This window comes from Vipera berus (genome assembly GCF_964194415.1).
Source record: "Vipera berus genome assembly, chromosome: 5".
In the NCBI taxonomy this organism is placed as follows: domain Eukaryota; kingdom Metazoa; phylum Chordata; class Lepidosauria; order Squamata; family Viperidae; genus Vipera; species Vipera berus.
The window spans coordinates 30925150-30937572 of record NC_138207.1 but is presented as its reverse complement, the minus strand read 5'-3'; the positions used below and the strand labels follow the sequence as shown (position 1 = coordinate 30937572).

Below are 12423 nucleotides of genomic sequence, written 5' to 3'. Positions count from 1 at the left end.
TCTCTCCCTCTCTTTCTCTCTCTCTCTCTCTTTCCCTCCCTCTCCCATTGTCCCTTCCTTCCTTCCAGTCGCCATTAAATGGATTGGACTTCAGGCAATGCTGAGCGTTACTCGAAATACTTTACATGGGTTATTGTTTGAATTATCCTTCACTAATCCCGCAAGATGGGGTACCAGCAACTCTTTATTTTGCATCCCAGAGAAATTACGAGAGGATTGCAGCGGGGGTCTTGTAGAGACTCGGTTACACAGACAAAAACTATGGCTGGGCCGCTAACACGTTTATAAGCAAGCATGGCTTGTGGTTTGTCACCATTGCAGATGTAACCTGAGAATTTTCACTTTGTCTGGAATTAGAAACAAAACAAAACCACGGATCCCTTTTTAAAGTTCACTTGGTTGACGGCTTCCTTCCATACTCTTCCCAGCAGAGAAAAGAACATGAAACTTAGCTAACTAGATTAGGGACAGTTTGGGAACTTTTTACCAGTCAGGCCCAACTTACTGAGGCTCATTTGTTTTGCTTGTCACTTAAAACAAACTTGTGGCTCCTTGTGATGTGCAGACTTCCTTCTCTCTGAATTGCAGTTCCAGATTGTTTACCAGATGTTAAACGGGATCTCTTCTCAGAAATGCAGCTGGCCCTCTGCTTTCACTCGTTTTCCCACTGAAAATCTGAGCCACTCACCTTGCTGGTCTTTGTGCAATAGGAAATGGTCCGTGTGTGAAACGGAGCGAGGGAGATTGCCAGAAATGCGAATCGGCTGATCTCGCGCTCCTGCAAACTCCCTCGCTCGGTTTCAGCTTCCCTTGCTACAAGAGAAAGCAAGCTGAAACGGAGCGAGGGAGATTGCCAGAAATGCAAATCGGCCGATCTCGCGCTCCTGCAATCTGCCTCTCTCGGTTTCAGCTTCCCTTGCTAAAAGAGAAAGCAGGCTGAAACGAGGCAGATTTCAGCAGCGCGAGATCAGCCGATTCGCATTCCTGGCAATCTCCCTCACTCCGTCTCAGCCTGCTTTCTCTTGTAGCAAGGGAAGCTGAAACCGAGCGAGGCAGATTGCAGGAGCGTGAGATCGGCGTTTCTCAGCACGTGCCGATTCGTGCTCCTGGCAATCTCCCTTACTTTCCACTTGCGGAGGTTGGGGCTGGCCATACGGATCACCTTCGGACCATAAGACGCACCCTCGTTTTCCCCCCCACTTTTGGGGGGGAAAAGTGCGTCTTATGGTCCAAAAATACTGTAATCCTTTTGATTCTTATTTGGCTGAAAGTTGTTCATGCTTCCACATTTTTTTCTGTGACTATTTTTTTCTTTTCATTGAAATAGAAAGTGAGTGTGTATTTAGTACTATCAGGCCCAAGAACCAAGAACACGTGGAAATACTTCTGAGTAGTTTTCTTTATTGTTTTTAATAGACAGAATCTTGCAACCTAAAGTGACTATCTGCATAACTGTATATATGTTCTGTGAACTGCTAGGGAGCAGCCATTTTAACTTCATTCCTACAGACCAAACTTCAAGCTCCGTTGCCTCTTTGCCCTCTGGAAAGCAGCCGCTCCCTCCTGGGAATCCAGACTACAATCCACCACAAGTATCTTGCTTTTGAGAAGTTGCCAACCCTCTTCTATTTCTTTTGACCCAAGGATTTCTGTCCACGTTGACCTACCCAGTATTTTTTTTAACTTCTTGAAATTGGCTCTCCTAAAATCTAATGTGCATGCACAACCATCTCTAGTTTTTCTTTCTGCATGTCGGACTACTGCTAGCAAGGCAGGACTGGAACTAATTACGCAAATTCAAATCCAAGCATTCCTGATAAGTGATTTTTCTTTTGGGAAAATTAGAAAGCCATAATAACAGAATTCCAGTGATGACAGTGTTTCAATTGCAAACTATTCATAGATTTTAGACCTTTTTTGTATTCTATTCTTTTGCGTGCTCTACATAAAGCATTACTTAGTCCCAGTTTAGGGTAGGGGAAAGCTCTGTTCTTTGTTTAAAGATTTGTGATCACGTCCCTCACTAACTGTATGAGATTTAACTCTCCCATTCTAGTATCTTAAACTCATGATGATATGTTCATTTCCTCACAAGATTTCTAGTTCTTAGTTCTTCAATGAAAACCTCCTTATTGATTAGATCATATTGGAACAGCCAATCTTCTCATCTTTCTGGAAAATGAAACCATAAACAAGACCACAGAGGATTTTTTGTGACTTTGCAATATTTGTTAAGTTGGTTTTCCAATGGAAATGTGGTTATTTTAAGTCTCCATTATTAATCCATCTTTCCTCCCAGAAGGTTCCGAATTCTAGCTTGGAACAGCATTATCTCCATCTTCTACCTGACCTGGCAGTCAGTATCATGCCAGCAACATAATATTTTTTTACTATTTATCCTTCTCTGTGGTCTTAGGCAAGCTCTCTAAATTAGACCTTTGTGCTCAGATTCTTGGATGCCTACACATATGGACTTTCTTCACATAAAATGTTGCTTCTCCCATTTTTTTCCTGGCCTCTTCTGCACTCTGTTCATGAGGTTCATCTCAACAAGTTACAGTAGGGCCTACTAAATAATATTTGCTTTCCTGCATTAAGATTTAATTTTTTCTCTTTGTTCCTTATACTCTCCTGAGGAACAATCTACCTTACAAGTCAAGGATAGCCACCATTCATAGGGCATTCTGGAAACAGGTAAAGACAGTTTCCAAAATGTTTCTGGAGTTTTTATATAGAGAATGGCATGTGCAAGAACAGTGAAAGGTTCTCAGGAGTTACTGTTTAATAAATATCTATCCTAATGTTAATTTAGGAACGCTATGCTAAAATTAGCAGAATAATTCTTGAAAGGGACTTACGTTCAGAATCCTTTTATTAAAATTTGTAACTTACAAATATAAAGCAGACAAGGTGATACGTTACAAAATAATCAGGTAGTTTGCTGATTTGTTTTCACAGTCCATTTTTTGGAGAAGAGTTTTACTTTGAAATACCAAGAATATTCCAATATTTATCATTCTATATTTATGACAAAAATGTTCTACAGAGGGACCTGCGTATAGGTAAGAAATAACAATTGATATATTAATATTCATGGATTGTTTTGTTGTATTAAACGTGAAATTGTTGATCATTAGGGGAATGCATTTCATTTTTTAAAATATAAAATATTTGTTCTACATGATGTGAAGCTCAGGTGACCAAATGACTAAATTAATGCATGCCATTTGAACTATCATCAGTCTGGCTAAATCGAATATTCTGGGATAACATGCAAAACCAGACATTTTACTCTGAAATTTTACCTTCATTCATCTTCAAACACTGTTACATTTACCACAGCTCCCTAATGCTAGAATGCAAAGTACTGGAAAATTGTATTTTAAAGATGTTGTTTAGGATATAGAGTATTCTGATGCTGATCTTTTCTAGAGCTGTGTTAGATAGACACAATACTTGTTTTTTAATTTATTTATTTATTTATTTATTTTTAATTCCATTTATATCCCGCCCTTCTCCGAAGACTCAGGGCGGCTTACAAGCTTAATTTACCCACTCTATTTTTCTTTTAGGTAAAATAGCTATCAAAAAAGAAGATTTGAGCATATATTCTGGCAAGGAAACGTGGTTTATACTTCAACCAGTTGATTCTAACTCAGAAGTTCAGGTAAAATTAAATAAACATGAAAACTAATGCTGATGTGTGTATAGTGCTGCTGATACATTTATAAATCCATTTGTATTTGCTATATTTCTGCATGCTTAAATTTGATCTGTTTTCCACACAAGTCCTAAACTAGATAAAAAAAATTAAGTGAATCAAAAACATTATACTTGTTCATTTATTCATTTGGGGAAAATGATCGAAAGCTACATATTTGTGGCAAAAGTATGTGAACGTCTAGGATTATCAGTTCATTCAAAGAGAAAATTAGAGTGATCATTATCAATGTCATCAGTGGGATAATAATCTGGTGTGACTGAAGTCCTGTCTTATTTAAACAACAGAATTTTCGGTATTTGCTATCAAAGTCTGATCTTATGTAGACGTGTGTCATGACTTGAAGAAAGGAGATTCTGAGGACCTGTAAAAATTAATTGTTGATGCTCATCAGGCTGAAAAAGATAAAGAACTATTTCTAAAGAGTTTGGATTCTACCAGTCTACTGTCGGGCAGATTGTATACAAATAGAGACTTCTATACCATTGTTACACTTCCCAGGAGTGGCTGACAAACCAAGATCACCCCAAAAGCAATATGTGTAATATTCTGGGAGTTCTCAAGAAAAATCAGGATAATGTTTAAGGAACTAGAGACCTCATGCATCAGTGGATGTTAGTGTTCATGAGAACTCCAATAGGTGAATGCTGAGCAATAACGATGTACATTGCAGAGTTGCAAGGAGAAAACAATTACTTTCCAAAAAGTACATAGCTGCCTATTTATAGTTTGTGAAAACCATGTAGATAAGCCCAAATGGCCAATCAAAATCCTTACCTTCATCCTGTGGAAATGTTGTGGAAGGACTTGAATCAAGGAAGCCCACCAACATCCCTAAGTGGAATTTGTTCTGTAAGGAAGAACGGGTTAAAATTCCTCTAAACTAATGTGCAGGACTGAATTAACAGTTCTTGGAACATATAGTTGCACTTATTACGGCTCCTGGGGGCCACACCAGATGCTAAAAGCAATTATATAATGATGGAGGTGGGTGGGCAATGGTCATAAGTTCAAATTTAGGTCTTTTTGGAGGCTGTTAATTCAAACTATCATTAGGCAAGCAATCATAAGTTGAGTATCTGTACCTAACGTGTTTAGCACATTGACACTGGCTAAACTAAAGATTTTCATAAATCTATATCTTGAAATATTAAACAGACGCTGTAATTACTGCAGGTTGGGTTATTGTTTTCGGGTTGCTCTGTACTATTCCGTAATTGCTGTTAGTCTATATAGCAATATGAATCAGTTCAGGAGAAAAATAAGCCCCAGAAAGATGAATACAGGTAGTTCTCATTTGCAACCACAGTTTGGACTGGCTTTTGTCTTAGTCTAGCTTCCTTTGCTATAGAGACTTTAAAAAGTCCTAAACTTACATCATCACCATCATCAACAGTTGCTAAATAAGGTTGTCACTAAACAAGGACTACCTGAATTAATGAAACTCCCTTTGGGATTAATATTCTACCATATGTTCTCTTTGACATTTTTTATTAATGTGGATCATGAGCTTCCATGTTATCAATTGTTTCTTAGAGGAAGTAGAAGCAATATCTATTGTTACGCTCTAATGCTTAATATTTGACATCTTGGTGGAATTTATTCAGTAAATAATCATTTAAATCTAACATTTTCATAGGAAGATGTTAATTGGTAGGATTTGAGGTTTTATTCTTTTTATGGAAAGGGCTTTTAGTTTTTCTGCTTTTTGTAATGTGATGATAACTTGGAAAACATTTTGAAAACATGTAGAATAGTATTGGCAACATAACAAGAAGTATAATTTGACAGACTTTCGACTCAATGTTTTTCCTCTTTACCAACAGGGAAAAGTACATCTTGAATTAAGACTAAATGAAGTGATTACAGATAATGGATCTGTATGCCAGCAACTAGTAGTACAGTAAGGATATTTTTTAAAAATAGTTTGCTTATGAAAACTAAATAGATAGATTAAAATGTTATTACTGAATCATTATAACTAAGTAGGGAAATTTCCAAGTGTAAAACATCCTTGAATTTTACTTTTTAATAATGACTGCATTCCTAAAAAAAACTTATAATTCAATTTTCTTAACTTGGGAAAACATCTTTTTTAAAAAAAAATTGGTACCTAACATGAGATCTATTAGTCAAGGTTGACTCAGCCTTCCATCCTTCCGAGGTAGGTAAAATGAGGACCCAGATTGTTGGGGGCAATAAGCTGACTTTGTAATAATGCCGCTTGGGGTGTGTGTGAAAGCCCTAACAAGCAGGCATATACATAGAATGAAGGCTACTGCTAAGCTTGTAAGCCGCCCTGAGTCTTCGGAGAAGGGCGGGATATAAATGTACCGTATATACTTGAGTATAAGCCGAATTTTTCAGCCCACTTTTTGGGCTGAAAAATTCCACTTCGGCTTATACTCCAGTCAACAAAAAAACTTACCGAGGACTTGTGCGCGGCCGAGGCTTTGGTGCTTCCGGGATCGCCCGCACCTCTCCCAAGCCACCGCCGTCCGAGACCTGCCGAAGTTTGGGGAGGTTTGGGGAGGTGCGCGCGCACCTCCCCAAACTCCGCGCCTTGCCTGCCTGCTTCTTTCCGCAGCGGAAAGAAGCAGGCAGGCAGGGCGCGGAGAAACGGAGACTTGCCGACGTTTGGGGAGGTTTGGGCGCCTCCCCAAACCTCGGCAGGTCTCCGTTCCTCCGCGCAGACCTGCCGACGTTTGGGGAGGTTTGGGCGCCTCCCCAAACCTCGGCAGGTCTCCGTTCCTCCTGCCGACCTTTGGGGAGGTTTGGGCGCCTCCCCAAACCTCCCCAAACCTCGGCAGGTCTCCGTTCCTCCTGCCGACCTTTGGGGAGGTTTGGGCGCCTCCCCAAACCTCGGCAGGTCTCCGTTCCTCCTGCCGACCTTTGGGGAGGTTTGGGCGCCTCCCCAAACCTTCCCAGGTCTCCGTTCCTCCTGCCGACCTTTGGGGAGGTTTGGGCGCCTCCCCAAACCTCGGCAGGTCTCCGTTCCTCCTGCCGACCTTTGGGGAGGTTTGGGCGCCTCCCCAAACCTCCCCAAACCTCCCCAAACCTCGGCAGGTCTCCGTTCCTCCTGCCGACCTTTGGGGAGGTTTGGGCGCCTCCCCAAACCTCGGCAGGTCTCCGTTCCTCCGCGCAGACCTGCCGACCTTTGGGGAGGTTTGGGCGCCTCCCCAAACGTCCCCAAACCTCGGCAGGTCTCCGTTCCTGTTTGGGGAGGTTTGGGCGCCTCCCCAAACCTCCCCAAACCTCGGCAGGTCTCCGTTCCTCCGCGCAGACCTGCCGACCTTTGGGGAGGTTTGGGCGCCTCCCCAAACGTCCCCAAACCTCGGCAGGTCTCCGTTCCTGTTTGGGGAGGTTTGGGCGCCTCCCCAAACCTCCCCAAACCTCGGCAGGTCTCCGTTCCTCCGCGCAGACCTGCCGACCTTTGGGGAGGTTTGGGCGCCTCCCCAAACGTCCCCAAACCTCGGCAGGTCTCCGTTCCTGTTTGGGGAGGTTTGGGCGCCTCCCCAAACCTCCCCAAACCTCGGCAGGTCTCCGTTCCTCCGCGCAGACCTGCCGACCTTTGGGGAGGTTTGGGCGCCTCCCCAAACGTCCCCAAACCTCGGCAGGTCTCCGTTCCTGTTTGGGGAGGTTTGGGCGCCTCCCCAAACCTCCCCAAACCTCGGCAGGTCTCCGTTCCTCCGCGCAGACCTGCCGACCTTTGGGGAGGTTTGGGCGCCTCCCCAAACGTCCCCAAACCTCGGCAGGTCTCCGTTCCTGTTTGGGGAGGTTTGGGCGCCTCCCCAAACCTCGGCAGGTCTCCGTTCCTCCGCGCAGACCTGCCGACCTTTGGGGAGGTTTGGGCGCCTCCCCAAACGTCCCCAAACCTCGGCAGGTCTCCGTTCCTGTTTGGGGAGGTTTGGGCGCCTCCCCAAACCTCCCCAAACCTCGGCAGGTCTCCGTTCCTCCGCGCAGACCTGCCGACCTTTGGGGAGGTTTGGGCGCCTCCCCAAACGTCCCCAAACCTCGGCAGGTCTCCGTTCCTGTTTGGGGAGGTTTGGGCGCCTCCCCAAACCTCCCCAAACCTCGGCAGGTCTCCGTTCCTCCGCGCAGACCTGCCGACCTTTGGGGAGGTTTGGGTGCCTCCCCAAACCTCCCCAAACCTCGGCAGGTCTCCGTTCCTGTTTGGGGAGGTTTGGGCGCCTCCCCAAACCTCGGCAGGTCTCCGTTCCTCCGCGCAGACCTGCCGACGTTTGGGGAGGTTTGGGGAGGCGCCCAAACCTCCCCAAAGGTCGGCAGGAAGAACGGAGACCTGCCGAGGTTTGGGGAGGTTTGGGGAGGCGCCCAAACCTCCCCAAAGGTCGGCAGGTCTGCGCGGAGGAACGGAGACCTGCCGAGGTTTGGGGAGGTTTGGGGAGGCGCCCAAACCTCCCCAAACAGGAACGGAGACCTGCCGAGGTTTGGGGAGGTTTGGGGAGGCGCCCAAACCTCCCCAAACGTCGGCAGGTCTGCGCGGAGGAACGGAGACCTGCCGAGGTTTGGGGAGGTTTGGGGAGGCGCCCAAACCTCCCCAAACGTCGGCAGGTCTCCGTTCCTCCGCGCAGACCTGCCGACCTTTGGGGAGGTTTGGGCGCCTCCCCAAACGTCCCCAAACCTCGGCAGGTCTCCGTTCCTGTTTGGGGAGGTTTGGGCGCCTCCCCAAACCTCGGCAGGTCTCCGTTCCTCCGCGCAGACCTGCCGACCTTTGGGGAGGTTTGGGCGCCTCCCCAAACGTCCCCAAACCTCGGCAGGTCTCCGTTCCTGTTTGGGGAGGTTTGGGCGCCTCCCCAAACCTCGGCAGGTCTCCGTTCCTCCGCGCAGACCTGCCGACCTTTGGGGAGGTTTGGGCGCCTCCCCAAACGTCCCCAAACCTCGGCAGGTCTCCGTTCCTGTTTGGGGAGGTTTGGGCGCCTCCCCAAACCTCGGCAGGTCTCCGTTCCTCCGCGCAGACCTGCCGACCTTTGGGGAGGTTTGGGCGCCTCCCCAAACGTCCCCAAACCTCGGCAGGTCTCCGTTCCTGTTTGGGGAGGTTTGGGCGCCTCCCCAAACCTCCCCAAACCTCGGCAGGTCTCCGTTCCTCCGCGCAGACCTGCCGACGTTTGGGGAGGTTTGGGCGCCTCCCCAAACCTCCCCAAACCTCGGCAGGTCTCCGTTCCTGTTTGGGGAGGTTTGGGCGCCTCCCCAAACCTCCCCAAACCTCGGCAGGTCTCCGTTCCTCCGCGCAGACCTGCCGACGTTTGGGGAGGTTTGGGCGCCTCCCCAAACCTCCCCAAACCTCGGCAGGTCTCCGTTCCTCCGCGCAGACCTGCCGACGTTTGGGGAGGTTTGGGCGCCTCCCCAAACCTCCCCAAACCTCGGCAGGTCTCCGTTCCTGTTTGGGGAGGTTTGGGCGCCTCCCCAAACCTCCCCAAACCTCGGCAGGTCTCCGTTCCTCCGCGCAGACCTGCCGACCTTTGGGGAGGTTTGGGCGCCTCCCCAAACCTCCCCAAACCTCGGCAGGTCTCCGTTCTTCCTGCCGACCTTTGGGGAGGTTTGGGCGCCTCCCCAAACCTCCCCAAACGTCGGCAGGTCTGCGCGGAGGAACGGAGACCTGCCGAGGTTTGGGGAGGCGCCCAAACCTCCCCAAACAGGAACGGAGACCTGCCGAGGTTTGGGGAGGTTTGGGGAGGCACCCAAACCTCCCCAAAGGTCGGCAGGTCTGCGCGGAGGAACGGAGACCTGCCGAGGTTTGGGGAGGTTTGGGGAGGCGCCCAAACCTCCCCAAACAGGAACGGAGACCTGCCGAGGTTTGGGGACGTTTGGGGAGGCGCCCAAACCTCCCCAAAGGTCGGCAGGTCTGCGCGGAGGAACGGAGACCTGCCGAGGTTTGGGGAGGTTTGGGGAGGCGCCCAAACCTCCCCAAACAGGAACGGAGACCTGCCGAGGTTTGGGGACGTTTGGGGAGGCGCCCAAACCTCCCCAAAGGTCGGCAGGTCTGCGCGGAGGAACGGAGACCTGCCGAGGTTTGGGGAGGCGCCCAAACCTCCCCAAACAGGAACGGAGACCTGCCGAGGTTTGGGGACGTTTGGGGAGGCGCCCAAACCTCCCCAAAGGTCGGCAGGTCTGCGCGGAGGAACGGAGACCTGCCGAGGTTTGGGGAGGTTTGGGGAGGCGCCCAAACCTCCCCAAACAGGAACGGAGACCTGCCGAGGTTTGGGGACGTTTGGGGAGGCGCCCAAACCTCCCCAAAGGTCGGCAGGTCTGCGCGGAGGAACGGAGACCTGCCGAGGTTTGGGGAGGTTTGGGGAGGCGCCCAAACCTCCCCAAACAGGAACGGAGACCTGCCGAGGTTTGGGGACGTTTGGGGAGGCGCCCAAACCTCCCCAAAGGTCGGCAGGTCTGCGCGGAGGAACGGAGACCTGCCGAGGTTTGGGGAGGTTTGGGGAGGCGCCCAAACCTCCCCAAACAGGAACGGAGACCTGCCGAGGTTTGGGGACGTTTGGGGAGGCGCCCAAACCTCCCCAAAGGTCGGCAGGTCTGCGCGGAGGAACGGAGACCTGCCGAGGTTTGGGGAGGCGCCCAAACCTCCCCAAAGGTCGGCAGGAGGAACGGAGACCTGCCGAGGTTTGGGGAGGTTTGGGGAGGCGCCCAAACTTCCCCAAAGGTCGGCAGGAGGAACGGAGACCTGCCGAGGTTTGGGGAGGCGCCCAAACCTCCCCAAAGGTCGGCAGGAGGAACGGAGACCTGCCGAGGTTTGGGGAGGCGCCCAAACCTCCCCAAAGGTCGGCAGGAGGAACGGAGACCTGCCGAGGTTTGGGGAGGCGCCCAAACCTCCCCAAAGGTCGGCAGGAGGAACGGAGACCTGCCGAGGTTTGGGGAGGTTTGGGGAGGCGCCCAAACCTCCCCAACGGTCGGCAGGAGGAACGGAGACCTGCCGAGGTTTGGGGAGGCGCCCAAACCTCCCCAAAGGTCGGCAGGTCTGCGCGGAGGAACGGAGACCTGCAGAGGTTTGGGGAGGCGCCCAAACCTCCCCAAAGGTCGGCAGGAGGAACGGAGACCTGCCGAGGTTTGGGGAGGCGCCCAAACCTCCCCAAAGGTCGGCAGGAGGAACGGAGACCTGCCGAGGTTTGGGGAGGCGCCCAAACCTCCCCAAAGGTCGGCAGGAGGAACGGAGACCTGCCGAGGTTTGGGGAGGTTTGGGGAGGCGCCCAAACCTCCCCAAAGGTCGGCAGGAGGAACGGAGACCTGCCGAGGTTTGGGGAGGCGCCCAAACCTCCCCAAAGGTCGGCAGGAGGAACGGAGACCTGCCGAGGTTTGGGGAGGCGCCCAAACCTCCCCAAAGGTCGGCAGGAGGAACGGAGACCTGCCGAGGTTTGGGGAGGCGCCCAAACCTCCCCAAAGGTCGGCAGGAGGAACGGAGACCTGCCGAGGTTTGGGGAGGCGCCCAAACCTCCCCAAAGGTCGGCAGGTCTGCGCGGAGGAACGGAGACCTGCAGAGGTTTGGGGAGGCGCCCAAACCTCCCCAAAGGTCGGCAGGAGGAACGGAGACCTGCCGAGGTTTGGGGAGGCGCCCAAACCTCCCCAAAGGTCGGCAGGTCTGCGCGGAGGAACGGAGACCTGCAGAGGTTTGGGGAGGCGCCCAAACCTCCCCAAAGGTCGGCAGGAGGAACGGAGACCTGCCGAGGTTTGGGGAGGCGCCCAAACCTCCCCAAAGGTCGGCAGGAGGAACGGAGACCTGCCGAGGTTTGGGGAGGTTTGGGGAGGCGCCCAAACCTCCCCAAAGGTCGGCAGGAGGAACGGAGACCTGCCGAGGTTTGGGGAGGTTTGGGGAGGCGCCCAAACCTCCCCAAAGGTCGGCAGGAGGAACGGAGACCTGCCGAGGTTTGGGGAGGTTTGGGGAGGCGCCCAAACCTCCCCAAAGGTCGGCAGGAGGAACGGAGACCTGCCGACGAGCCGCGGCCACACAGGGTATTCCTGTGTATTCAGGCTTGCAGAACGGCGGATCGGCTTATACTCGAGTCAATAACTTTTTCCAGTTTTGGGGGGTGAAATTGGGGGTCTCGGCTTATACTCGAGTCGGCTTATACTCAAGTATATACGGTAATAAAAATAAAATAAATACATAAATAAATAAAATAAAAATAAATAAATTTATTTTCTCCAACTGGAAATTTCGTGTTTGGGGAATGAGAAAGAGAACAGTTAAAGCAAGCCTTGTATACCCAAACTTCAAGGTCGCAGAGTTTGAGCAAGTTTGAGATTACCATCTTGTCAGTTACATGAAATTTTGTAACTTCATCTAAAAATCTAATTGATTTGATCTTGCATTTATTTAATCTGATTTGTCTATACTAGAAAAGGGATGATGATATATCAGACAATCACAAAGTTAAATCCTGAAACTGGTTAAATTATTTCTGGTTTGGGACTTTATAGCTATTGATATTATTAATGTGTATCACACCCTTGTGTACCACAAAGTTTCCTTGCTAGCATAATTAATTATTAAATTGTGTAAGAGTCAGGCAGTCCCATTTAGGACATTTGTCCCAATTCCCTCCTCAATGCAGGAATCCAAATTAAAGCATCTTACACAAATGACAGTTCAGTTTGCTTGAACACATCCTGGGAAAGGAGCCCATCTCTCTGAATAATTATTTGTACTGTTGAGCTCCAGTTAGCACTAGAAAGTTCTT

At 49.9% G+C, this 12423-nt stretch overlaps 1 protein-coding gene across 1 annotated transcript in view; it reads left to right on the top strand.

The window, feature by feature from the left end:
- RASA2 (RAS p21 protein activator 2) overlaps nucleotides 1-12423 on the top strand; it is a 55275-nt gene that overhangs the window by 8094 nt on the left and 34758 nt on the right. Inside the window, exons 3-5 of the mRNA XM_081329261.1 lie at nucleotides 2959-3062; nucleotides 3573-3667; nucleotides 5548-5624. Of these exons, the coding sequence (XP_081185387.1) occupies nucleotides 2959-3062; nucleotides 3573-3667; nucleotides 5548-5624 (276 nt within the window). The remainder of the gene's footprint in view (nucleotides 1-2958; nucleotides 3063-3572; nucleotides 3668-5547; nucleotides 5625-12423) is intronic.